The sequence below is a fragment of the Heliangelus exortis genome, chromosome 5 (assembly GCF_036169615.1).
Source record: "Heliangelus exortis chromosome 5, bHelExo1.hap1, whole genome shotgun sequence".
In the NCBI taxonomy this organism is placed as follows: domain Eukaryota; kingdom Metazoa; phylum Chordata; class Aves; order Apodiformes; family Trochilidae; genus Heliangelus; species Heliangelus exortis.
In genome coordinates, this window is record NC_092426.1 from 32,914,520 (window position 1) to 32,942,302 (window position 27,783).

The 27,783-nt window shown below is 44.3% G+C and overlaps 2 protein-coding genes across 2 annotated transcripts in view; one reads left to right on the forward strand and one right to left on the reverse strand.

Moving 5' to 3' along the window:
• ARG2 (arginase 2) overlaps window positions 1–17,379 on the reverse strand; it is a 22,283-nt gene extending 4,904 nt beyond the window's left edge. Inside the window, exons 1-4 of the mRNA XM_071744457.1 lie at window positions 17,082–17,379; window positions 16,885–16,957; window positions 3,599–3,776; window positions 2,612–2,771 (exon numbers count right to left, since the gene is read on the reverse strand). Of these exons, the coding sequence (XP_071600558.1) occupies window positions 2,612–2,771; window positions 3,599–3,776; window positions 16,885–16,957; window positions 17,082–17,198 (528 nt within the window). The 5' untranslated portion in view covers window positions 17,199–17,379. The remainder of the gene's footprint in view (window positions 1–2,611; window positions 2,772–3,598; window positions 3,777–16,884; window positions 16,958–17,081) is intronic.
• A 1,468-nt stretch (window positions 17,380–18,847) lies between these two features.
• Window positions 18,848–26,862, forward strand: PIGH (phosphatidylinositol glycan anchor biosynthesis class H). The gene is made up of 4 exons (XM_071744465.1): window positions 18,848–19,956; window positions 21,777–21,986; window positions 22,601–22,684; window positions 24,830–26,862. The coding sequence occupies exons 1-4, from the start codon at window positions 19,747–19,749 to the stop codon at window positions 24,929–24,931; spliced, it is 606 nt and encodes a 201-aa protein (XP_071600566.1). The 5' UTR covers window positions 18,848–19,746; the 3' UTR covers window positions 24,932–26,862.
• The last annotated feature ends 921 nt before the right edge of the window (window positions 26,863–27,783 follow it).

Consider the following 27,783-nt stretch of genomic DNA (forward strand, 5'->3'; position numbering starts at 1 on the left):
TGCCAGGACTGGTGGTTGCAGGGTCACACTAAATAAGGGCTGGGGCTTGATGTGACTCAAAAACTACCCAAGCAAGGAGGCAGGGCTCCTGTCTGTGTGCGTGCAAGCCCAGACCGAGCTGCTCACAGGAGTCAGGAACAGTGTAGTCAGACTGTGCCATCAAGAGAGATGTATGTCACACTGCCAGCTCTGTCCCCTGTCCTCCTGATCAGGAATGAAGAACGGGGAGCCCAGAGGTGCTGGAAGAGCAGTACCAGTTCATAGAGGTGGGCAATGAATCAGGAAGATAAGATGTAACAGTGCAGGCTGTTTGCTCTCTCAGTATATCCTCAAAGAACTGCTGCTTCTCTCTGGTTCTACACAGCAATCTAGACAGGAAGGAAAGCCCTGACCAGCTTTCCTAGGGCTATTAGGTTGATGACCAAGCCTTGTGACCCAGACAGCCAGTTTGGTAGAATTATGGGAGTCTACTGAGAGAAGCATGCACATGTGTTGTGATGGGGAGGGGTTGCTCAAAAAAAACCCTCTTCCCAGCACAAATAAAAGCAAGGAAGGAGACACAGGGCTCACTGCAAAAGCTCTTTTGTCCCCTTGTGCTGCTGTGTAACCTTTGACAAGATAGAACCCTCCCTGAGAAACAAAGTGCAACTTGTTAGTTTGTCGTATCAATTTGAGAAAGAAGTTATGCTTAGCAGAATGTAGGGTAACCTTGTTTGTGGCAGATAGATTTAGGGTTCAAAAGACTCCATGCAAAGCAGTCAGGAAAGGACAGGAAATCTTTTTTTTGTGTGTTACCAACACAACTCCTCTACTGGATGAATGACAGCATGAGCTCCTCTACTGACCCCCAGAAGTTTACAGTGTTTTTTCAGTAGCCCCCCCAAAATACAAAAAAAAACAAAAAACAAACCAGCAACCCCCCAAAAAAACAAACAACCACAAACACCCAAACCAAAGAAAAACAAACAAAACAACCTCACCAAAAAACCACCAAAACAAACCACAAACAAACAAAAAGAAAACACAACCAACAAACAAAACTGCTTTTCTGTGCTCTCCAAGACCCAGAGCCCCACAGAAATCAATGGTGTATACCCAAGAAGCTGATTATATACTTTTGTCCTACTGACAGAAGAGGAAAGCTGCCTGTCTTATTCTGCCTTTCTCCTCCTTCTTTAATAGCTCAGGTAGCTTTGATTTAATTTGTCCTATTCTCACCAAGACAAAGTTCCAAAATTTTCTGCTTCTGTATCTTCTACAGTTCCAAAAAAGAAAAAAAATATCACTCCCTTTAACTTACAGGCAAGAAATTATAAATACAGTAACCTTTAATATTAACCTCAAGTCAGAGGGGTTTTTCAAGTGGCTCCATTAATTTTGCATTACTTTGGTAATTTCAGCATGTTTGTAGAGACCATAAAATACTTTACTTATAAAAAAGAGGAAAGTGGGTAAAAGCAGCAAATAACTTGAATGAATTCCATCCACAAGTCAATAGAAAGAAATTGCAGGAGAAAAGAAGGCAAGGCAAGCTTCACCAATTGATAGCAATCTTGCTATGCCAAACAAGTACTAAGGCAATGATCTTCAGTAGCCATAAAACCATTAAATATTATTGATCTTACTTGGAAGAGGAATACTCCTATCAACACAGCATCCCCATCAGAGAGAAAAAAGAAATTTAAGATAAACGACCAGCAGTGCAAAATGCCAGAATAAAATAGTCAGGTATTCTGCAGCTCCAGCATCAATCCTCAGCCTGCAGCTGCTGATCCTGCTCCCACTCTCCAGCCTCAGCTTCAGCAGCAGCAGACTCATATCCAAGTTCCTACTGCATTAACAATGCACAGGCTGCCACTGCAGTATTTCCAGCTGATGCTACAGGTACCTGACTGACAAGACACAGTCCACAGCTAACCCAAAAAGTTAAGGTAGGCCTCATGTCAGCCTACTGTTTAGCATCTCAACAGTAGCAAAAATTGGCTGTGGACAGTCCATATGCCTCAGTAAACAGCTTTTTTTGGTAACTTGTCTCTTTCCAAGAAAAAGACTCTTTAGGAACACCCTACAAGCAAGTACAGCTGTTCCAATTTGTGATATTTGCCAGTGGAGCTAAAATCCAGTTAGGAGAGATCATGCACAACAGCCTGGGTCAGGCCCCAAGGTTGTCAAAACATGGAAGAGCCAAACTAAGCAGAAACATGCAGGATATACAGGAACTGTCACTGGAGGGGAGCTCAGCACAGCTCTCAGGCTCTGCTGGTCCCTCAGCTGGCAGAGGTGCTGTCATTGCATGGCCTGAGCACCCACTCCTGAAGCAGAATGGCACCATGGTCAGCTGGGTCATACAGCCTGTGTGAACTCTTGCCTACAGCATAGCTCACAGGAGTGCTCACAAAACCTTTTCTCATTCTTGTTGCTGAGTGTGTGTATGCATATTTAGATGTACATGGGCTTTTGTGTAAGTGTATGTGTGTGTATATACACATAAATGTGTATTTTTTGTTGTAACCAGGTAAAAAAGGGATTGCAGGAGGCAAGAAAGCACCTCACACCAGGATAAACAAAATGCTGAGGCTTTCAGTGTAGGCTAACTTTACAAGATACTTACTTTATCTTGAAGCTCTCTCAAGAGAAATGAGAGAGGTTGTCCATGGAGGCTTCCAGACTGGGTTGTAAGAGGGGTGTTGATATCAGCATGTGCATCTACCCAGATCACACCAAGGTGTGGGCATTGCTGTGCATGGCCACTGACAGAACCAAGCGCCAAGCTGGAAGTACAGGAGCAAAGGCTTTAGGCACAAGTTCTCACTCAGAACAACTACAAGGACAAGGGGAAGTCCCTGCAACATTGCCATGTTTCAGCACATCAGACATTTGTGACAATAAAGGGTACATCCCATACAAACTGCATGGCATGTCACTGTCACAATTGCAGGAGACTCCAAGTAAGTCTACAGGACTGTATTAGTGCTGACAGATGAGAAAGGGCACTTACCTCTACACAGCCACCCTTCAGACTCTCCAATCTTCTGTTCTATCCAAATGATATCTTTGTGCTTAAAAAGCAATCAGTTCTGCTAATCACCTATTTTTTATTCCAGGCATGACACCTCCCCCCACAACTCCTTGTCACATGCTCTACCTTCTTCAACCAGTTCTCAGACCAAAGGTTAGTGAAAGAGGGGAAAGAAATTTATATAAGATCTATTACAAGATGGTTTTCATGCAGGCATTAGAAATCCATCCTAAAGAGCTGAGAGCCCATCTTGAGAGCTGAGGGATAAGAGACACATCACTAAACATTCAGCAATGAAGAAACTGCAACAGTTCCTACAGGGACCTGATCACACAAACTTTTCCAAACAGGAAAACCTCATATGTCTGCAGATTGCTAAACAGTCTTGAACTAGGACTGTTTTAGTCAGATTTTTGTAGAAGTCTTCTATGAAAGCCCCAGCAAACAAAATTCTGCTAACCTATGGTATTACCATGAAATTACTTCAAGTCGTTCCCACCATCCCCTAATTTTTAAATTAAATTCTTATATTCCAAATGCCCGCAGTATGCACTTCTAACTGCATCTCGTTCAGCTCACCTGTGATCACCTCCTATAGTTACACAGCTGTGTCCAGCAGCTACTGCTCTGCTTACAGCATCAGCCAGGACCTGGCTGGCTAAGCCCACTGAGCGTGGATATAAAATCAGATTGTTGTACAGTTCATCGTTGGGAACTTGAGTGAAGTTCAAATCTCCAAAGTCGTACACTTGGCATCCTGGAAACACAGCAACAAAAGGAGAAAGTGAATTCCTTAAACGAGTGCCCAGAGAAATACTGAAAATATTATCCCTACAGAACATTGACTGGGCAAGTATTAAAGGAATAACAAGGGAATTGATTAATTTGACTATTTTCGTGCCCTTGCAAAAAAATGTGCAACAACTTCATAGATTTAAAAGCTTGTCTCATTGCTAAATAAAAGCAATAGTAGTATCACAGAAAGTCATTTAGAAAAATAGTGTTGGTTTAAAATTATTTCTTGGCAATTTTAAAATGAAAGAGTACAGTTTGTATTGTTATCCTCCTTCCTAATTAATCAAATTGTGTACAGCCTTAAATGAGCTCAAAGATGCCTAGAACTATACACTTCACTAACTTCACCTGAGTCCTCACAATTATTTTCCATTTTTAAACCCCACAAGAATCCAGTCACAAAAGTGCCCAATTACCAATAATGGAAATGTACTTACAGTACTTTCAAGAAACTCCACAGAGTATGCACTAGTGCCTCGTAAGAGAAACTGCCCATTTCCCTGGCAAGATGCTCTAAGAAGGCATTTTAATTCTGGGGCTTGGATGCCAGCTCCCGGAGATCCTGTCACTGCCAGGTACCACTTAATTGGCTGTTGACACCTGACAACATTCTGCATCTGACACAGCCTTTCCTAAAATGTGTTTCTGTCTACTTAACCTGAAAAATCAGTAATTTCAAAGATTAGGAAACAAAGAAAGATTTGTGAGTGTTTCTTTCCCCTCCACCCAACACGGAGCATATTTATTCACTGGCTGCATTTAAAGTTTCATTCTCTTTCATACACATTATGGAACTTTAGAAGCTCTGCTCTCCAATACCAGGTGCTTTCTTAACAGCCATTTAGGTACCAACATTCCTAACAGTATTTCACAGGCCAGAGCCCCTCAGTTTTAGACAAGCATTGATGAGAACTATAAAGGCCCCAAGGTATTTACAGCCACCCACACCAATGGTGGCTTAGTAAGTCAAGACCACCCAGAAGAGCAGTCAAGCCTGACCCTTTTGTTCCTCAGAATCAGTCGGCTCATTTGCAGTTCAAAGCATCCAGGCTAGAGCTTGACATTCTGCCTTTAGTTATCCTAAACCTAGCAGGGTAAATCAAGAAATTAAGGCAAGGAAATCACCATGAAGAAACAGCCCACTTGGTGCTGAAGGTTTCCTGCTTAAATTCCATTAACCTATTAGTCTAATCTCTAGAAACAGGCTGATAATTCGATTGTTGGAAACAAAGTAGCATGAAGAAAAACATGCCTGTTCTGATTTCAAAAGGAGCTTTGACTGATGAAAGGAATGAAGGAAAATGGTTGAGCCACTTTTGAGTGGCTGGGAGAAAGGCTGGAAAATAGGCAAGAAGACTTTTACTGCAGGGATATATGTCAGGGTATGTGCTAAGAGAGGATACAGCACAGCTACTTGTCAAATAAATACAATCTCAGCAACTCTGAGAAAACACATTACTTGCAAAGCCCTGAAAGCAGTAAACAGCACTGTGACATCCCACTCCCTGCTTTTCAAAAGGCAATACATGCACCCAACATCATTTTTTCCCCTCCCTTAGGCAATACCTAATTAGCCAATAGGATGATGGCTCTGGAATTTTGAGCCCATTTTGTTCAAATTTGGATGTGCTATCGGATACCTCTGTGACCACTACATTTTTTACCCTCTCTTTCATTCTGCTGCTGTGCAGAACCAGAGAAGAGTTGCATATTCTGAGATACCTTTTTAATGACTATCAAAAATCTGTTTCTTTTTTATTTGTGCCTTCCTGCAAAACTACACATTTCAGTACTTCGTGTTGTGATGGAAGTATATGAGTATACCCAGGAAACAAGTTCTGGAAGCCACACTTTGCTATTACATCAAAAGCTTTTGGAGATGTACACATTAATAATACATTTAATACCTCTGACATCTGTGGGAAGTAAATATGCAGCTAGGTCCTGTGTTCAGCAACTTACACATTGCAGCACAGCCCATAACACAATGTAATGTAAGAAAGGACTGCTACTTATCTTTTGTTCTCTTTTAGAGGACATACCAGCACATCACAGCATTCTTATCCATTAAAGGATGAAAAAGAATTAAAGGAAATTACATAAGCAAGCCAAACAGGGCAGATTCTAGCAAGTGTATTTATAGATATCACTTGTCTTCAAGATTCTCTTTTTTACCCAGCTTTCCTCCCAGTCCCATTTGTAAGGCAAAAAGACTGGGTTCAGCTTCTGAATGAAAAAAGCCATTAATGTACAATCATATCAGGTTCATACAGCTTCTAGTGTGGTAAAGAGATGGACAGACCCACCTCTGGGGTCCAGAATTCTGAGGTATTTTCCACTTTTTTTGACAAATGGTACTCTAGTATTTCTTCCATTGAGATACCACTCTCTAGTTATTTTTCTAAAAAAATCCAACTCATGTCTGTTGAAGACAATAGATGCCTTCAGTTTCTGTTACCATCTACAAAAGTTTATTGTTGTTCAAATTGAGTTAATATATCTTGCAGCAGCTTCTTTTCTCAGCTTTTTGCCCCCCTCTTAGGCCTGCTATTTTCATGTGCTGGCAGGGGATAGCTCAGGTGTCCCAGGGTGATATGAATATTTGCCCCCAGCTATGCAATGGCTATTTGATTAAGATACAGTTGATGGCACAAGTACACACTAACCCAATCCTTAAACACTGATACGTTTTCTTCCTACTCTTTTTCTTTGGTTGGTTTTCATTTGTTTGATTTGTTTGTTTTTTTAAATTGTGCCTAAAAAGCTTAGTAGAGATAGTACACAATAAAGCAATTCACTGTACATAGCTAAACCATGTGTCTTGAAGTGGTTTGAAGTGTGTGTATGCACACGTGCACATGTATTTATCTATATTGACCACACAGAGATTGAATCAACATGTACATGTCTTAATGCTTACTGAGGAGCAAAGAGAACTTATGTAAAATTAATAATTGATGTATTTTCTTGCCTTCCATTTAGAGTCTCAGATAATACTCTAATACTTAAAGGCCTAAATTATTTTCCATTTCATCTGCCTGCTTGCACATAGCTTTGATTTAAAGAAATTTAAAAAACTAAGTCTTTCTCAACTACATTATTTTGCCCATAATACACATTGCTCAATGCTGTAGTGTAGTGCAGTCTGGTAGATCTTGCTGTTACTTGGCCACTAATGAAGTATTTCTATAATCCACCACACTAAACCATAAGCACTTAACTTTCTCTGGTAGTTGGGGCCCACTTTATTAAGATACTAATTGCTATCAACAGTTTTGTAAAACAGCACAGAAAGTAACCATGAAGATACATGGGCCTTTTAAAAGACAGCAGATTCAAGTTCTAAAAACTAGAAAAAGATGTGGACAGACAAGACAGACAGCTTCCTTACATTCCTTAGAAAGCACAGCAGCCACACCATTTGTCAGTGCAGCTGACCAGGTCTAGCCATGATTCAAGTTCTGTTTAAATGATGCAGTACTGACAGACTAAACACCAGACATTTTGCTAGTAACTAAGTAATATGAAATTAAGTATGATCAAAATACATCTTTGTTTTGACTTAGATGAAAAATCCAGTCCAGTTTGACTCATTGGTCAATTATCAGCAGTCCAGAAAATTTGTAACAACCAGGTCCATACAAGTCAGCTCCATCAGCACCCTGGCTCAAGAGGAAGCTGGTAAAACAAAAAAACCCCAGGCTTAATTCATCTCTTTATGTTACAGGAGCCTGAAATAGATAGGAGGGAGATAAAGGTATTAATCTCACTATTATATGCACAGTGTAGTTACATAAATGAAGATCTATATGCTCAAGAGTCCTCCTGTTACAACAAGACTGAGGGGGGATCTTATCAATGCTTACAAATACTTAAAGGGTGGATGACAGGAGGATGGGCACAGCATTTTTTCATTGGTGCCCAGTGACAGGACAAGAGGTATTGAGCACAAACTTGAGCAAAGGAGGTTTCATCTAAACATGAGGAGAAACCTCTTTAACTTGAGGGTGGCAGGGCACTGGGACAGGCTGTCCTGAGAGCTGGTGGTGGAATCTCTCTCTGGAGCCATTCAAAACCTGCCTGGATGCCACTCTGCAGCCTGCTCTGGAGGATTGGAGGTTGGACTGGATGATCTCCAGAGGACCCTTCCAACCCCTGACCTCCTGTGATTCTGCTATTAGTGTGTAATGGCAGCACACATCTCCTCTACAGCTTAGGTGAACAATCCTCAGTGGTTCCATGCCACCCTCTGACAGTTTCATCAGAGTTGGTTGGGGGCACATTTCAGCCAAAAAAGTAACTAGCTTGATTTGTACAATAGATCTTTCTTAGGTCAACTTCTGTTGACCAGAACAGATTAGGGAAAGGTCACACAGGTATTTAACCAGCAGACCAGGGGATGGCAGGCAGTCACTTAACTTATACGTAGGGGTAAAAGTTAGAAATATCAGTTAAGAACATATTCAAGAAAACAGTTTTCTGTGTCCCTTTTCAAATAACCTATTAACTCAGGTTCAACCCAATGATGCTTATAACTGGGACCTAAGGTGCCCTTTAACAAGCTGACAATGGCAACATTCACTTCCTGTCACCTTAAACAAAATACAGTCCATTTATTCATCCACAGTAGGCAGCAGTTACTATAGTTGTTTCCCTGTAGAGATTCAGTGAATTTTTTCTTCTGTAAAAGCAGGTGGCTTTTAAGTCTAGGGGCATTTAACTGGAAAACATCTGGGCAGCAGCAGGGAAAGCTTCCCTTCCACCTTTCTCAACTAGGATGCTGCACCAGAGCCAGAAGCAACACTGTGATAAGTAGGAGATGCAGCTTCCAAAATTCAGGCTGCCTGCTGACATCTCCCAGTGGCATTCTACTGTGACAAACATAACAGCTCTCTCAGGCAGCAAACAGGAATTGTAGCAAAAGCACATGGAATGAGAGACAGAACTCCTGACACTGCCTATTTAATTAACACTGGGTATTTGTGAGCTAGAGGTAAAAAAAAAAACCAAAAAACCAACACTCTAAAATTATGGAAAAAATGAGTCCTTCCCTTTCCAGGTTTCTAAACCCTGAACTACTTTCAAAGGAATCTGAAAATCCCAGCTGTTGGGTCTTACTTCATACTTTGTGTTATATAAAAGCACTGGCATGAAAGCATCACTCCTGCTAACTGTTTTCTCAAATTACAGCCTGCTTAGTGAATCACCAGACAGAAGGGCTTTTCAGGAAAAAATTAGTATTATAAACAATGTTTCTAGATAAACTTAACATTTTCCTTCCTATGAAGGAAACAAAGGGCTACAAGTTGCTACCCTCCTTCCTTTCAGTATAAGCTCATTGATTTATGGTACAGGCTTTGTAATCCTCTCAGACACTGTCATGACATTGCACAACAGCAAACAAATTACTCTTCATTAAGACATTAATTGGCATTCTGAAGCCAATTTAAAAGACAGCTTCAACCCTCCAGAATCATCCTGGGGGTGTGTAAAAACTGTACAAAGAGCATACTTTTCTTCTACATGAATATTAGGCTAGCAAGGTTCCCACTACAAGAGACTGAGACGTCAGCAGCCTAGTTTAATGCTAACCTTCTTCCTTTGCAGTTCATCACAGTGTCCAATTCCCTTTAAACTGAACACTTAGCTGCTAGAAGCAATCCCCTGTTAGATACAGACATTTGATGACTCAGCAGGTTTCTGCCAGCTCTAAAATTTTGCTTCCTAAAAGCAAATTCATGTCTCAGTAATTTCCACCCTGCCTTTTAGAATTTTGGAAGGTCTAGTTTAAGACAAGATTTCTGTATCTGTACCTATTTAAGAAGATTCAGCTCATCCAACCACAACAAGCAAACCCAATTCCAATTGCTACAAGTCTAGTCTCAAGTTGTCCCTTGCTTAAAATGATCCAAGAAATATTTTTTCCGACCTGAAATTGAGCATCCACCTCATTTCCCTTTGATAATCATTAATAAATTTAAGCTCATATGAAATTCACTATGCTTGACCTGAAGAGATTTCCAAAAACATCAGTATTGGGTTTTGGGAAACATCTGCACTGTGGCTTGCAACAGAGACAAGGCAAGGGTGCAGCTATTGTGGTCTGCTACTCCACCAACAAATCCTGTACAAGGTCTAATTCCCTTCAAACAAGCTTAACCCAGAAACAGTTACCAAGAGTAAGAACACAAATAGCTACTTATAGACACAGGAAATAATAACACCAAAACAGCTCTCCTCAACCACAAGCACCTTGTGCTTAGATTGCTACAGAAGTAAATAGTTATTATATTAGTGAACCCAGAGAGGTAACACTTGAGAGGAAGGGACAACAGAATATATCAGAGATTACTGAAGTTGTCTCTGTCCCTCTTATTAGCTTTAAGAGCCTGACATCAGACCAGCTCACTTCTTCATATTAAAACAAAATAACATGATTATTATTTTTCATATTTGACTTAAGTGCCTCATTCCCCACTTCCCACCAGGTGATTTTACTACAGAAATTTCCACCTTCTATCCAAAAAGAATCTGGTGTACCATATTCATACACCTGCATACCTGCCATAGGTATCCTTATGAGTCCACAATAAGAGACAGGATTAAAGTTTCAAATGAGAATGTAGTAACAGACTCTGTGCACCATAAAGCAGATCAAAACCCACCTCATTATGAAAGTTTTCTTTTGTCATCTCCCTTTTTGCCCCTCCCCAGTAATTCCTCACCTTCCACACCATTCATGGTAAGAAAAAGTAAAAAATTATCTGATCTGAATTTATTCCAATTCAGATATAAATTTATGGGTGCAGAAATTCAGCCATTAAAACTAAGTTTATTATAAAATGAAAATATCAAGGATGAATGGCATCACCATAAACCCAAAGAGCTCTGTTCTTTGGTCCTTGAATCTAATCTTTATTGAAAGATTAGGAAGAAATACTCAGTTCAGGTACTCAGCCATGCATCAGCATGGCTTAATTTTTTAGATCCATTTTTACTAAATTTATATGAGGAACAATTGCAATGAAAGTGAATTAACTTTACCCCAAATTAGATTTCTTTTCAAGCCAAATTCATGGATAATGTGCAACCTGAAATGTGCACCAGTCAAATGGGAAAGGAAAAAAAAAACAAAAACATAAAATCAATGACTGACAGAAAGCTTCTGACTGCAAACCAAAACAAGCAGAGGGTGTCTTCCATCAGTATGGGGAAGAGAATCAGAGCTGCCCAACTCCTGACCTCTCAGTGCTCTGACTCCACATACTTTTCACTGTTGGCATTTTTCTAGTAAATTCCAAGGCTTGTAATCACCCAAAGGGTACATTCAAAAGGATAAACTATCATTACTGTCAGAGCACACTCCCTCACTTCTAGGAGCTTAGCTTCCTAAGCTAACCAACAAGGTGTGTTGTGAAGAAGTAACCTAGAGATGGCCTCAGTGGAGGCCTCCCCAAGACAGTTCTCCTCCAAAACCTCAGCAGGGTTCCTTCTGCCCCCCTGGTTATCAGAATCAGCTCCTGGCTGCCTTCCCTCATGGAGTGGAGCAACTTGGAGACAAGGGGCATCATTTTAAAGGCTCACTGCACAAAAGTTACAACCAGTTGACTGTGCTTTGTTTTTTTGTGAAATCACTGGCCTTTGAAGCTAAGCAGTCACAGCTAATTGATATCTGAGAGGTAAGTAAGAACAGAGCCCCCTGGATCTCTGTATAAATAAAAATGTCATTTATTCTAGTTCTGGAAATAAACTGCAGTACTACATAAGTATATTTTAGTGATATTATTAAACAGTCATGCTTGTACATGCTTGTGCCTAAGGAAAAGGAAAAAGAGCTGCTATTCCCCTGTTCTGTTTCATGGAAAAAAGATGTGTGGGGGGGAGTTAGATGAAGAAAGGGCATTATAATTTCTGCTTTGTAGGGCAGAAGACTCCAACATCTTTATGCTATACCTCAACCAACTTTTTCCTGAGTGTTCCTAACAAAGGAATAGACTTAGCTTTGACAGTACTGACAGCAGGTGTGATCGGAAAGAACCCATGAACAGCAGCATTTCTCATCTCCACAATGCAAATTATTTCACTAAAACTGCTTAAATGCCAGCAGTTAACTAAAATCTTGTCTGTCTCTTCAACTTTATCAACAGCAGAAAAGGTGAGGAGAGAGGTTAAAAAAAGGCTGATCTTGGTGTTATCTATACAATAAAATCAGACTTCATTGGAATTGTACAGATTAGATATATTTGACTGGGTCTACTTAACTAGGAAGTCTTACAGTTTAAAAATACTAAGCTTTGAAAAGAAACAGTTGAGGTAAGAGCTAGTGCAAATCTTAACTAGATCCTAACCCAAGAATACTGGATTCCTGACAGATCTTGTAAAAGTCTGTAAATCCAGTCTTAATCGAGTATGAGGCAAGCAGAATGCTACAGTTCATCCAAGTCTTCAGGAAAATAGACAGCTCTTAAAACACACATCTACTGGGTGGGCTGGCAAAGATTATTTTTCCATCACTGAAGCATATTAAGCATTTCTTGGGGCATAACTGAAAAACTATCTTCTTCCTAAATTCTTCAGCAAGATGAAGGTGGAAAGAGGATTAGGTCTGTAGAAGAAACTGCTTCAAGATTTATTAAGACTGAACCACATGAGCAATGCTGGTGAGACAGCGAAGTTGAATTGTTATTTTTGGCAGCAGATGTCAGTAGGAACCAGTGGTTCTAGGCAAAGCAGGAGTCTATCTCCAGTCACATGGGGATTAGCAGCTCCATTGCTCTTTTAGAGGAGGTTATGCTTTTCCAAGTCACAACACAGACCTCCTGAATCCTATTTCTGAAGAGCTTAGTTCTGGTCAAACAAAAGGCTAGTCAAAGAGAATGACCATGGTACTACAAGTCCAGCTCTACTTCTGCCTGTAAGTCACAAGTCTCTGCAGTGCACTGCCTTGACAAATCAGCAACTTGGATCCAAACTTTGTTAATTAAAAACCAGGATATCAACAGTCACACACACACAAGAAAAAAAAAGAATGAATACAAGAATGAATACATGGGAAGAAATTCTGTACTGAAGTTCTTCCCATGACAGCAATAGCAAAGGTGATCTAAGTCATCTCAAGTGCTACAGTAATTAACACAAGAGTAATGTATTGCTTAGAAAAATATGAGAATGGTCCCTTTCTTCAAGTAAGACGACTAGGAAATACGCTGGATTTAATTTGATTTGATCGGATTCTCTGCTTAATCTGCAGTAAACAGGAGAGGTCCAAGAAATTCTTACTTCAAAGAATTTCATACTTTGCATCTTCTATAGCTTAGGTCAAGAGCATCTGTTGCCTGCCTTCTGCACCCCTTCCCACCAAAAGTCCAAGAGCCTCAACATACTGCACTCATTTCTCTTCACTGCCAAAACAATACACAGCCCTGTAAGCTTTGTACCCTCTCCTCCCCCATAGCAGGGAGTTACGGGTCTCTATTTTCCTATAGCACTTTTTAACTATTTGGCAAAATGGAGGAGTCCTTTAAGGTGTTAATATTTTAGCTTCACTTGGGATAAGAAGCAAAGCCAAAAAAACCATCACCAAGGTGGTGTCAGTTATAGTTTAAATTATCCCTGCACACCCACTGGTTTTGGCTTAGGAGCTGGACTCCTGCTACATGAACTCTCCTCCTGAGTACACCTCGAGCTACTACCAACACGTACCAGTGTTAGCCCAGCCAGTGGCTCAGATTCGTTTCTGACAGTCTGGTACAGACTTGTGATATCATCTGCCTCTGAGCTCCCTCCTCATATTTCAGCCTAAGCATGCTAAGCACAAACAAGCTGTTCATAGGCAGTCATTGCTTTAGGCAGCCAAGAATTTATTATACCATGCAGGTATAGTCACAGTTTCTTTCCAGGGAGACTTGGAAAAAAATAGAAAAAGAAGACGTAGTAGCAGCTCAGGACATTGCAATAGGACTATGGAAGAACAGAAATTAGGATAGGGCAAAAGGAACAATAAAGTTCTCTCCCAAAGATAGGAGCCAGTGAAAGCAAAGTGCAAAGCAGTGTGTTCAGACTGCCTGAATGACACATTTTAGAGGGGACTTCAGAGCATCTTCCTTTTATTCAGGTCTAACTGAATCTGAATACACAAATGGAAAACTAATAAAACAAACTTTACAACTTCAAGCTATCAGAAGAATCTGATCACCAAAAATATCTTCCACTCGAAACAAGAGAGTGCAATATTAATTTTAGTGTTACTGTTAATACACAGTTTTCATCACAGGATCTCTTTTTCCCATCTATACTTCCTCAGATTGCCCAGAATCTGCCCTTGTTCTTCTACTGAGAAGCATCATTCCACAGCTGGCCTCATGCCTAGTTCCAACCTTGTAATGACAACAAAAATCATGTCTATGGCACTCCCCTGCATCCCAGTAGGGTATGGGGGCATGCAGCAACCACCACCTCCCCACCCCCAGACCCTAAGAACACAAACATTTCAGAAGCAGTCAATACAGATAGGAGAACAGGAGCCCTATATCTTACATAAACCTTACTTCTTTTCAAAGGAGAAACATAGTCTGCTGCAGTACAATTTACATGCTCCTTTTCAAGATACCATGAAAATTATTATTTCTTTTAACATAACAGATAAATGTAATATCTATGCTAATACTGGAAATAATATTGTGCCTCTGTTGTCTTCTTCAGTGTGTGAAGAGAAAACTAGTAGTCTTAAAAAAACAAAGAAGAAAGAAGCCAAAGCTTGACTGCCAGTTTCGTGTAGCACAGGAACCCAGGCAATGGCACTATTATCTCAGTACTACAGGCATAACTACTTTTCTTCCCTGGCATAATAAACAGCCCACATACAAAACCAATAATTTGCTATATTTCCATGAACAACAGATGTGCACAACAGAAAAGGCTACATGGTGGTGTCCTCAATCTACCACCCTACCCTCAAGCAGATTTTGCATGCTAAGCAGCTCCTCTGTGTACACTGATCATTGTTTCAGGATGCTCCCTCACAGCAGAAACTGTTACAATCCCTTCCTCATCTGAACTGGTTCTTGAGAGCTGCAGAAGATTTAAGCGGCAATAAACATCAACTGAAAAAAACCCTACTCCAGTGGAAGAATGTGTCAGCAATAGGAAACTTCAGCTGCAGGAAAAAGAAATCCCAGAACCTTTAAAAACTATAAGGAAACAGCAAGAAAATATCTCCATGAGCATTATTGATTAATGCATCCATTACCAACCAAACAGTGAAAATATTTTTCACCTTCTACTTTTTGTTTTTTTGAGCCTGAGCTTCCTTCATTTCTATCCCCACAGCTTTGTTACTAGGATCCAGAGAAGGATTGCTTTCTCCTTTCTTTCTCTCTTCTCCAAGTTCCTACTGAAGTGAGCTTGTGTCATGCAAATGAGTTCTTCTAGTTTTTTGTTTTTGTGGGTTTTTTCCCTCCAACAGACATCTTAAGAAAAAAGTATTAGATCTCAACTATTTGAAAGAAAAACCCCAAGCCTTCCAGTATAAAATTGTATCTATAAAGATATAAACATACTGCTCCCTACAATCTTGTCTAGAATCACTTGTTACTTTTAAATTAACTCTAAGCTCAGTAACCTCCAGGCCTGCATTTATTGCAGTATATAAGACATCTTTTGGACACCCTCTTCTATGTCTTCTATGTTCTTGCTCACTAGAATTCAAATATTGCCAAGGATGACTTATATCTCAGCTTTGCACAAAACAAGACAGGAAACAAAGGTCTACTCATTTGATTGCAAACTGGGACTTCATGCCTTGTGAATCATAAAATATGCAGGATACGCCTATGGGGCTGCACAGAACAATACCTTCTGTTTTAAAAGAGGTCTTACAATTCAGACTAAGTTTACTAGAGGGTTATTAGGCAATTATCTTTCCTCTGCATGCATCTAAACTCCAGTGACACCAAGCACCCATAGAGCAGACAACACAGCTCTTTCTGTGATCCACCCCTGCGATCCATCCCCACCATAAGGCTTTCAGTAACACTTTTTACACTAAAGATTCTCCAAGACAGGGTTCAGATTTACAACTTTGTATCTGTCGTGTCTTATGTCTAATAACTGTGACACAGTTTTCTGCAGGTCTCTGCTTGTAGAAGCACACAATGCAAGATGCTGAGACTCAACTAAGTGCATAGATTTGCTTGAATAACACTCATAATACCAAGCAAAAAGACCAGAAACTTTCCATTCATACAGCTTTGCTTTGAAAACAGCACTGAAAACACGAACCTGAGGATTTCTCCAGAAAATTCTGAATGTCTTTTAGAATCATAGAATTGTCAAGGTTGGAAGGGACTTTAAAAGATCATTTAGGTCCAACACTCCTGCCATGGGCAGGGACAGCTCCCACCAGAAAAGCATACAAATATTTTAGGAACAATCTAAGTATCTGGTAATGAACACGGAGGAAGAAAACACATGCTGTGAGAAATGGAGTAACACAGCCAAAAGTATTCCTTGACTAGACAGATTCACCGACTGCACAAAACGCTTTAAATGGCCTCAGGTTTCTCTGGCTTTCCTTAAGCCAGCACGGGAACAGCAGACACTGCATGCGCCAGTGAAGCGCTCAGGGTGCCCACGCAGGAGATGCGGGGCTACACCCGGCTCTTCCCGGGAATCCGGAGCGCACGGCGGTGGGCGAGGGCAGACCCGACCGCTCTTTGTCCCGGGGATCCCCGCCAGGCCCCGGTGCGGCTGCGTACGGAACACCGGCGGGTTCGGCTCGCACCAGCCGGTATGCGACAAACCGCTCCGGACCGGCACCGCAGAACCGGGGCGGTCACCGCCTTCCCCGGGGCACGGGTAGTGCAGGGGCACTTCGGGCTTCGTGATTCACTGCAAGGAATCTCTCACCCCTCACCCCCCGGGGTCGCCGAGAGCGGCTGAGTCACGCTCCACCGAAACGGGCAGTGAAGGGGATGCCCGGCCAGGGAGGGGGAAGATGAGGGCAGCCCCGCAGTCCCCTCCGCCCTCCCGCCCCTCCTCGGCGAAGCCCCCGGCGCCGCGCCGTGCCTCACCCAGCTGGGTCAGCCGTTCCACCAGCCCGGCGGCGCGGAGGGTAGCGGGGCCGTCATCCACCCCCCGCCGTTTCTGCGAGACAAAGAGAAGGAGGCTGCGTTAGCCAGAGCGCTGCCTGCGGCCAGGTGCGCCGGCACCGAGGGGAAGGGAGGGAACGGGAGGGGAGACGAGGGGCGGCCGCTCGCCCCGTGCCCACCTGCCCCCTGGAGAGCGGGGCTCCCACCAGCGCCACGGAGTGAGCCTGCCTGCGCAGATGGAGCCCCGCGTCCGCCTGCTTGCGGAGGAGCCTGGCGAAGCTGCTGCGCAGAGCCATGATGAGCGCACGCACACCCCGCAGAGCGATGCCGAGCGATGCCGCCCGCCGTTCCGCCGCTTTTGAGGAGCCGCAGCCCCGCGCAGCCCGAGCCGGGACCCGCCCCCGCCCCCCACACCCCTGCGCCGCCCGGCCAACGGCAGCGCGCGCGCTCGGAGGTGTGTCCCGCCCCTCGCGCCGCACGCGCCCAAGCGCGCGATGACCGGAGGGGAAGGGGCGGGGGGGGGGGGGGGGGAGGGGGCGTGCCCGGCACAGCGCGGCAGCCAACGGAGCCTCCGCAGCCGCCCCCGCCCCGCTCCGCCCCCGCGGCGCCCGGACCCGCACCTCCCGCCGCGCAGCGCCCGGCCCGCTCCCCACTCCCCCTCCTTCTATTCCTCCTCCTCCTCCCCGCCGGGGATTTTCCACTGACCGCGGGGATGCTGCGCCGCCTCACCGCGATGCCGGCCTCACCGCAGGGCTGCCAGCCCCCACGGGGACCCTTCGCGGCATCCCCCTCGCCGTCCCCCGGGGCAGGTGTCACAGCGGCTCTGTGCCGGGAGGACAGGGCACCGGCCAGGCCCAGGGCCGAGGCCAGCGGCACCACTCGCTGAGAGAGGTCTCAGGGAATACCCCTTCTCTTGGTACCCCCAACCCGCTTCGGCCCCCGAGAGACCAGGCCACGGCGTGAAATGGTGGAAATGTCCCGGGGGCACAGCACCAGCTCAGCTCTGCCCTCTGGATGCCCACACTAAGCTCACGAGAGCCACCTTGCAGGAACGCTACTCCTTGGCTTCGCTGGAGAAAAACTAGGGTGATGCTTCTCATCTCATAACCTTGGTAATGCACTAAAAAAAGCCACCCCCCAGCATCTGCCTCGAATACCTGATCTTAGGGTGTTTTGGCCTGATATAATTACACACACGTTCTGAAAGCTCTTACCATTCCTTTTCACAGTACAGATTAAGAAATTACTGAAAAACTAGCAAATGCCCCCATCTTTCCTTTCTGTGTCAAGGCAACGCGACCCCTGTCAAATGTGCAGCCTTATGTATGGGTTTGAAACAAAGTCTGTCACTGTTCATGGGAAGATAATGACAAGGTGCAAACATGTTTAAACCGGGACTTGCTGAGGACAAAAAAAAACCCCACCTCCATGCAGTCTTTTGCTTTTTCCTCTTAACATTTCCAGGTCCTCACCTCTGTATCTCAGTGAATTCCTATGTCTTTTTCTTAAGGTGAATTACCATGACCACTCTTTCAGAAGCTCACACTTCTTGCTCTTCATACTGCTTTTTCTTTTATCCCCTGCTTCATTTTTGTTACTTCTCCCTGTCCCCATCTCAACTGTCAAACCAGAGCTCCTTCACACCTGTAATTTCAAATATTTCTTCACTTTTTAAAAATTCTGTATCTCTGCTTTAAATTTATTAGGTTTTTTCCACTTTCACTTCATCTATAAACTTCTTGCACTCTCTTTGTGACTACAGCATTTTCTTCCTGCATTTCTGCAGTTCTTTACCGTTATTTTTTCTCTGTAGGCTGGCTTACCTTTTATCTTTTGAGATCCACAAAATGGAGTGAATCGCTCACAGGAAGATTGTATCTGCAGTTAAAGCTAACGGGCACACTCCAAGACTGTGGGAGAGGGGGAATAATAAAAAAAAACAAAGGGCAAGTGAGTTACAGAGCTGTAGCTTTATGTCAGTGCCAGGTAAGTCATTAAAAAATAGTAATTGGGAAGTATTAAAGAGAACACGATACAAACACTCATTAAGTCTCTGTACAGAAAGCCAGATCTCTAATTTATGATGTGCATAGACAGCAAAGAAACAGAAAACACTCCTTTAAACTTTGGAAAAAAAAACATAAAAAACATTACTGAAAAAAAAAACACCCCCAAAGACCTTATAATAAAGGATACAAAAATAAACACTAATACAGTAAGGATTGGTAAAAGACAAATGGAAAGACCTAGTCTCTTTTCATCGTGGCAAGAGACATACATCACTAAAACCTGCGTTGTTTCCAAATGTTATTAAAAGCACAGAGGGAGCCAGCAGTGAATTACCAGCGTTTGCCAACGGCAGGAGCTCCCGATGTAGATCAGGACTAAGGTGAGAGGCCTGACGCGGTTTAACCGAGCGAGACAACACCGTGGCACCGCCTCGGGGCAGAGCGGGGCCACCGCGCGGGGTGCTGCGGGTCAGACGCCAATTGCCCCGGGGGGACACCCCAGCTTCCGGACCGGAGCTCCCCCCGCCTCACCTCCGCCGAGGCTCCTCCCGCTCGGCCGCGCTCACCGCGCCCGCCGCCCCGCGGGGGCTTCGCGCTGGATTCCGCGTAGGTCGGACGGGGCTCCCAGACCCCCCGCGACCGCGTGTGGAGGGCGGGGAGCGAAGCGGCGAGACGCCCGCCCACCGCCGCAGCACCCTCCCTTCCCGCGGCGAGCGAGCGGAGCGCCGGAAGCGTGTGCTTGTGCGGCCGGGCCCGAGCACCCGTAGGGGTTGGGCAGCTGCGCGGCGGTTCCGGGGGCGGCGTGGAGGAGCGGCGGTACCGCTCGGGGGGCGGCATGGAGGAGCGGCGGTACCGCTCGGGGGGCGGCATGGAGGAGCGGCGGTACCGCTCGGCTTCGGGGGCGCCCATCGCGCTGCGGCGCCGCCAGCACAGCGCCTCCTGCCGGGAGCTGTCTGTGCGCTGCCCACGCCTGCAGCTCCGCTCCCTCAGCGCCGCCACCTCCGCCGTCTGGCTGGCGGCCTACGGGCTCTTCGTGCTCAGCGAGGTACCCGACACCCCCCGCCCCTCGGCCCGCCGGCCTCGCCCCTTCCCGCCGCCCCTCACACCTCTCCGCGGCTCCAATCGCTGCGCCCGTCGGGCTGTGTCCCGCGGCAATACCAGGGGGCAAGCGGGGGCTGTGGGCGGCTCCGGAGGGAGCCACACGGCCCTTGCCGACCTGGTCTAGGGGCGTGGGTTAGGTGGGCCAAACAAGGTGGCCACAGTCGGTGGGAAGGCGGTGCCCGTGTATCCTGGGCCTCCTCCACGCTCCAGGAACACTGGGGCGATGGGTCGTGAACAGTATGTGGTGAAAAGGAGAGAGTTGTGCTAAGCAGGGGCTAAGAGTCCACAGGCTGTGGCCTGGAGGTGGGTTCTAGGATGCCTCTGTTGGTTTGCATCCTCTTGCTGAATAGGATAGATGTGTTGGGTGTTGAATATGGGTGTTGAGTGACCCCTAATGCATTCTTCGGAGTCGAAATAACAGATGTTTACTTGGGGAGATGAACTGCGGGAGTTTGGAATAAGGGATATATTTGAAGAAGGTGAGTGACTGCTAATCCCCAAAGGGATGTTGCTGAGTGACTGGCACTCAGTGCCATGGCCTGGGAACTGCAGCGGTAGTGGATCAAGGGTTGGACTTGATGATCTCTGAGGTCCCTTCCAACCCAGCTAATTCTATGATTCTATGAATAGCATCTACTTGCTTCACGTTTCATCTGAGGCAGTACCACCTTGGCAGTGCAAATTTAAAAGCTGCTGAAAAATCCACAAGTATTAACTTAGTGGTCTTATTTTTGACCTGCACTTGCAGAAAAGGACCAGCCTCTAGATCCAGATCTGTTGTCTCCAGATTAAAGTAAATAGCTTGACTGGAGAACCACTGGTCATTAAGACCAACACTATGACTGTTGCACTTAATTTTTGTCAGTATCTTTCCCAAGGAATGAAGACAGAGATTGTGACATGACTCAATTGACAGGTTTCTGATCCAAAAAGATGGTTCACATTCTTGTAGATGAAAGGAATCTGTGTTTAAATTTTATTTGTTACAAAAGCGTACACCCCAGACAGAGGTTACCACTGTCTTCCCTCCTTGGTTTTATACATGCTCATGCAGTCATGTGCAAGTGACTTAAGTCCTTCCTTTCTGCCAGGAAACCAGATCTAGAAGTTTCTCTTTTTGTCGATCCCAGTGTCTGTAATTTAGCACTGTTATTGTTTTGGATTTTTTCTGTGATATCAAAATTTCAGAGAAATCCTGTATCCTTTCTGTTTGACTGTGCCCATGTCTTCTTTATCTCACATGGTGATGCAGGCCCAGCTTGAGTGGTAGCCCATGGAGTTCTGGTGCTTTGGGAAGGGTCAGTTATGCTTCTGATGTATGGGTGCCTGGCCTGGAGCTCTCTAAAATGTTACATAAGTAGGTGGTGGTTTGCAGACCTCTAGGATTTATTACTGACTTTCATCCGTTATGTATTATTTTATGTAACAGCAGTCCCAAGACTGCAGCATGCAAAAGATATTTGTCCTTAGGCAAAGCATGGGAGAAAACAAATGCTCTCTGGAGTGGTGTTAAAGGCAGGAAGAGAGGTGTGGTTTGAACAAATTTCGACTTGCAGTATGTAAGCAGAAAACCACCAGGCCAGTGTTTTTTAAGTCTCATTACACATATGATAATAAGAGGTGAACAAGAGGATTCCATTTAAGTAAAATTGCCTCATAACTGTAGCTTAAATATAGTAATTTATTGTGCAATATGCTTTGTCTAAAGCTGGGTTCAACTCATTTTAAGACCAGAGCTCTGTTTTTCCTTGGCTTGTGTTACAGAATAGTCTGGTGCTTTCTGCTGCTATCTTCATCACACTAATTGGCCTGATCATATACCTGCACTTTGTGAAAATTGACCAGGAATCACTGCTGGTCATTGGCTCACTTGGGATACAGGTGACTTCATCCTATGCTTCAGGGAAAGAGAGCACAACCTTCATCGAGATGAGTCGAGTTAAGGATGTGGTTATCAACGAAGCCATCCACATGGTAATCATGCAGTCTCTTGTCTTGTGTATCTGGGGGCTCACAGCCAGTGTGTTTTCATGAGTGTGACTTACCAGAGCACTTAAACACAGCAGAGGTTCACTGACAGCTGTTTCAGATCTCTCTTTTTATTTTCCTATCTGTTTTCTCACCTTTAAAGGAGAACTTAAGCCAAGCAAATCACCTCAGAAAGGCAAATCCATCCCATAGATAATGCCACTAACGCTGAGCTAGTGGTGTTAGTTCTTTGTGTTGTACTCTTTCTTACAAATCCTGATGCCAAACTCTGTACATAGTCAAGGCAGGAATAAGAAGAAAGACAACAGAAGAGATGATTTTTTCAAGTTCTGGGGTTTTCTGCAAAGCTCCTGTAGAAAAGCAGACTTCACCCGTCCAGCACCTGTGGTTCTTTTCAGGTTACAAAGTTACTAGAAAAAAAAAAGTTTTTTTTCCTTTAATGTGTGTGAAGGGAGGAAGGCTATAGATATAAATTTATAGACATGACTGTGGCCTGAGATGATTTGCCTACAGCCCAGTCAGTTTAAACAGATCCTTTTCCTGTGATAACTTCAGGCATTTTCATAGCATTTTCAAACTCTGGTGATTTTGTCTTGCAGCAAAAAGTTATCTACTACCTATGCATCCTCCTCCAGGACCCTGGAGATCCTCAGGGAATATCTGAGGTTGTGCCACTCTTTCAGGTGAGTTTGACTGGATGGTGGAGAAATCCAGATCTCCATCCTGTGTGTGTGTTCCAGTTGTCCAAGTGTATCTTTATTCCACTACGGGTTCTGATTACAGTTGCCTCTCCCTTACTAGGCCTTCAGGTTGGGTCTTACATTATTGTGGGATGGGTGGTATGAGAATTCTCACTGAATTATGTGCTAGGGGTGGGTTTTTTCATTTGCTCTTCACACAAAGAATAGGAAGCTGTGTAACCCAACCAGGAGCCTGCATGAAGTAGAAGACTTTGGCTCATGGAGGCTACTCTGAGGATTCATATAGCCCTCTGTGTCATCTCATGCTCTGTGTTACCATCATAACTACAGCACTATGCTGAAGTTGATTTTTCTCTCAGCTCTGTGTGCCAAAAAAGCTCATAAAAGCCTCTTTGGCATTCAAGTGACTTCCCCTGTCTCACTCCTTGACAAAGATCACAGTACAAGTTGTAAGCAATTTGCTTAATGTATAATAACTTGTTTGCTTCAGTGTCACCCTGTCTCCCCTTTCTCTTATTTTCCTAACCTGTTCATAATGCCATTTTGGGAATGGATATTCTTTGTGCCTAACACAGCAATGCCCTGGTCCTTGAGTGGTGGTAAGCAGTGCAGAAGTGCCTCACATCATAAGACTGCTGAGGCTTCCAGCCCTCTTTGTCCTTAATTCACCTGATGTTGGTGACTGTCAGTTTGGAGTCCACATCCAGTTTATGACTGGACACAGTCAATCTTCTGCTAAATACCTCTAGGTATAAATAGACTATTCCACTGATACTTGCTGCTAACTTAGTTCCACAATTGAAAAGGCATCTACTAGCAGTAATATAAATGAAACATGTCACACAAAGTCAAGGGGGGGAAAGAAATTACTTGCTGGAAGTGAACATGTAATCCTGGCTGCACTCAGGAACCTGGTTTTAGTTATACCTGCTCCTTCCAGCTTCAAAGAGGCTGCAAGGCATTAATGTAGTTTATTTTTGTTTTCCCTAGTGCAACTTTGGAGAGTTTTATTTCTATGGAAATATCTGAGCATTGGTAGACTTGATTCCACCAGCAAGGGAGGCACAGAAAGGGCTGTGTCAGTTTGCAATTGATTACCTGTCAGTAATTCTCACTTGAATGTGTAAGTTAATATGCTACTTAGTTTTGAAGGCTAGTAATTAGTAAATTTATTGTGTCTCCTTTACTGGGTTCCTCTAAGTTATGTCAGCCTTCAAAAATACAATTTACTGCATCACTGGGCCCAGGAGCACTTCTGTGCTGAGCTGACCTAATGTTCCCTTAAAGAACACTTACAAGGAGAGGCATTTGGTGGACTTTACACAGTAATGCTGTTCTAGGAGCTCAAAAGTCATGGGACCATAAGAACTGTGGGACTGGGAAACTTTCATCTCCTTGCTGGTTTTAATCTCATCTAGGTTAGCAGTGGTGGAAAAATATTATACTTTGACCATTGTTTGCTGTTTGTGTGAAATCAATTGATGCTTTCAGTTAACCTTCTGTTGTCCTTTTGTGGACAGTACTAGCAGAGGCCAAGAATCAGGTGTCTAAATTCCCTGTCCTGAAGGTAGAGTGGAGGTCAGCTAGAATGTTGGATTAATGTACAGAAATATGCACTTTGGTAGGCCTCTAGAGGAGGCACAGCCTCATGGAGAGGCTGATGGGTTGGAAGGTGTGGATTTTCTTCCATGCTGTGAATGTGCAGCAAGAGCAGAGAAAGAGGAGAACTGCTTTGCTGACTCAGGCAAACTGCAGAAGGGTGCTGCGTGTTTTGACCTGACAGCATTAGGGACTGGCATTTTTTTTCATAGAGCAGGTACAGCTTATGGAATAGCTTTGCATTCCTGTATCACCAGCTTACATCAAACACCTGGAGTTTTCTGAATTGTTTCTCAATGAACATGTAAAAAGGAAATATGCTCTCCATTAACTTAATGTGAGAAAGATAACTAAATACCTTTTTGTTGCATTCCTCCTACCCATCTGCTTCTGATTGTCAGCTTCACCTCAGCCATCTCCATGTTTTCTTTCTTTGCCTGACAAATGGCACTAGTGGAAAGTTAGCACTTTCCAGCTCCTTAAGCCAGTTCAGAGCCTCATTCTCTTATTGTTTGACTTGAATTGTAGAGCTCCAAGCCACGTCTGGACTGCTTGATAGAAGTGTACAAAAGCTGTCAAGAAATCCTGGAGCAGAAGAAGACAGCTCCACAATCGAGTGATACAAAATAGTAAAAAAATGCAAGGCAGCAGGACTTGCGGAGAGACACATGGCACATCAAAACAGGGCAAAGAGAAAACACAGACCAGCGTTTAAATCCTTTTCCCCACCTCTCCCTTCTTCCCGGGCCCAATTCACTTTGTTCCCGGTACCTCTGGCCCCTCCCCCCAGCGGCACAGGGGACAGGGAGTGGAGTTACAGCCTGGACATCACAGGTTGTTCTCTGCTGCTCCTTCCTCCTCAGGGAGAAGCATTACTCAGAGTCTTCCCCTACTCCAACATGGGGTACCTCCCATGGGAGAAAGTCCTTCACAAACCCCTCAAATGTGAGTCCCTCCTGCCAGGTGCAGTCCCACAGGAGCAAACTGCTCCAGCCCGCAGAGCCACGGGCTGCTTGGGGAGTGGTCACCTCCCCTGGCATGGGGTCCTCCATGGCTGCAGATCCACACCTGCTCCAATGGGATCCTCCATGGGTTCCAGGGAGTGGTCTCACCGCCGGATGTAGCGGCACTTCTGTTCAGGGCACCTTCTCCCTCTCCTTCCTCACCGACCTTCATCTCTCTGCTCCGGCGCTGCTCCCCTCTGATGTTGCCCTCCCCTCCCCATCTCTGCTCTGAGCTCTTTATCACCGGGTTTTTCCACTTACTTATTATGTTAATGGCAGAGGAGCATCCATTGTCCCTGATGGCCTGAGGCGGACATTTCGGAGCCGAGAGAGCTTTCAACAGCTTCTCACGGAGGGCATCCCTGCCCCCCTCACCGCCAGCTCTTCAAAACCGGCACCACATCAACCCAGAATACCTCTCCAGAGAAGAATAATGGGGAAATATAGCAAAGGAAGACAGAAAAATGCATCAAACGTTTACTCTTTTGTGGATCTGGAAGTTCTGATAAACTCAAAAATGTAACCTTGGACAGACTGCCAAAAAATGTGCATTTTCTTTATTTCAATTTGGCTTTTTAAAAAATTATTTCTTTAAATAATACACCACTCTAAATACCAAAACTGAGGGTGGGGTGGTAACTTTCTAACCCACAGGAGGATTTCAGAAAAAAAGTAACAAATTAAAATACACTGTTGCATTTAATGACGTTTGATGAAGTTTACTGCTTAGAAGAGCAGTTTTGGCTTCTTCAGGGATCTGCTCGAAAGAGTCCCAGGGGATGGAACCCTAGAGGGAAGAGGGATCCAAGAAAGCTGGTTTATATTCAAAGATCACCTCCTCCAAGCTCAAGAACAGCCCATCCCACTGAGCAAGAAGTCAAGGAAAATGCCAGGATGCCTGTGTGGATGAATAAGTTGCTCCTGTCAGAACTCAAAAAGGAAATACACAGAAGCTGGAGGCAGGGACAGGTGCCGTGGGAGGAATATAGCAACACTGTGGTGAGGAAAGACAAAGCCCGGTGAAGGATATCAAAGGCAACAAGAAGGGCTCAGGTTGGCACTTAAGTAGCAAAAGGAAAACAGAGAAAATGGGGACCCATTTCTGAATGGGGAAGGGGCATGATGACACAGTGTAGCAAGACGAACCTCTTTTAGGGCACGGCGCTCCAAGGTCCAACCAGGTGTTCCAGGAGAAACTCACGAATAGTGCTCTGAGTCTAATGCTCTCAGGGCTGACCAGCCTGGATCGGTGCTACTGCTCCAAAAGTGGCCTCCCCTCTGGCTTCCTCAGGTGTGAGCTTTATTGGCCCCCTAATCCTGCTCATGTGCAGTAGGGGCCCACCCTAATCAGGCACAGGTGGGCTTAACAAGCTCATGCCCACTACCTGGCAATTAGTGGCACCTGGTTGCCTCATTTCACTACAACACAGGACATGGAAAAGATGTTGCATTAAAAAGGCCACACCAATTCCTCAGGGAATATGAGGAAAATGTGTTGTTGAAAATTATGGTAATGACTATGAATAAATTTTTATTGAGCTGTGCTCTTGGAAGTAATTTAAGGTTGGGAAATTCTTCTTTGTTGAAGTTACTGTAACTTTTAACTGGTTTTCTCTCTCTCTCTCTCTCTTTTTTTTTTTTTTTTTTTTTCTTAGCGATGTAACTGAGACAATTAAAATATCAAAACAAGAGCTAAACCAGCCAATTGGCAGGAGCCAAGGGGTCATGCTTCATTGCATACAGTGCTGTACTACAGTCATTTATATAATCTGTACTTAAAACCTGTGGCACCACACCGTCATCAATATGGTAGAGATAAAGTGGGGGTTTTGCTGTGGTGCTATGAAGTCTGGAAGTCACAGGTTAGTTCATGTCACAGGAAATATTCTGGCTGGCCAAGGCAGACTTTTGGGGATGTGCTGCTGGCTCTGGCGTAACATTGTCTAGATTTTTTTTTTTTTAATGGTTTTATTTCTCATAAGTACTTTAAATGTTGGGGTTGGCCAGATTTTTAATTTAAGTGCTGCTCTAATGTAAGTTGATGGGTCTCTGAAGTAAGTAAAGCTGCTCCCTAATGCAAGTCCAGGCATAACTGGGAAGGGTGGATCAGAAGCTGGCTGTTAACAGCCCTGGAAGCATGACCATGTGAATGCTACAGCCAAGGTGCTTTGACTGAGAATGGGGGAGTTCAGTTCAAAACGTTCATCCAGGTTGTTCCTTCGTGGGGGGGGAGAAGTGGTCAAGGCTCAAGGGCTCAAGAGGAGCCCTATAGCAGCAGGAAGATTTGCTAAGCAGGGGGGAGAACACATCAGAAAATAAACCGTGTCTCAGCAGAGTGGACAGAGTGTTTGAGCTTTAGAGTGTGGTGGGAACATTGACTGTGCTATAAAAATCCCATGAAGTCCTGAGAACATGCATTGAAGAACTGACCAAGTGGCTGTGTCAGAGGAGGAAGTCTGGAAGATTGTTTTAGCCATC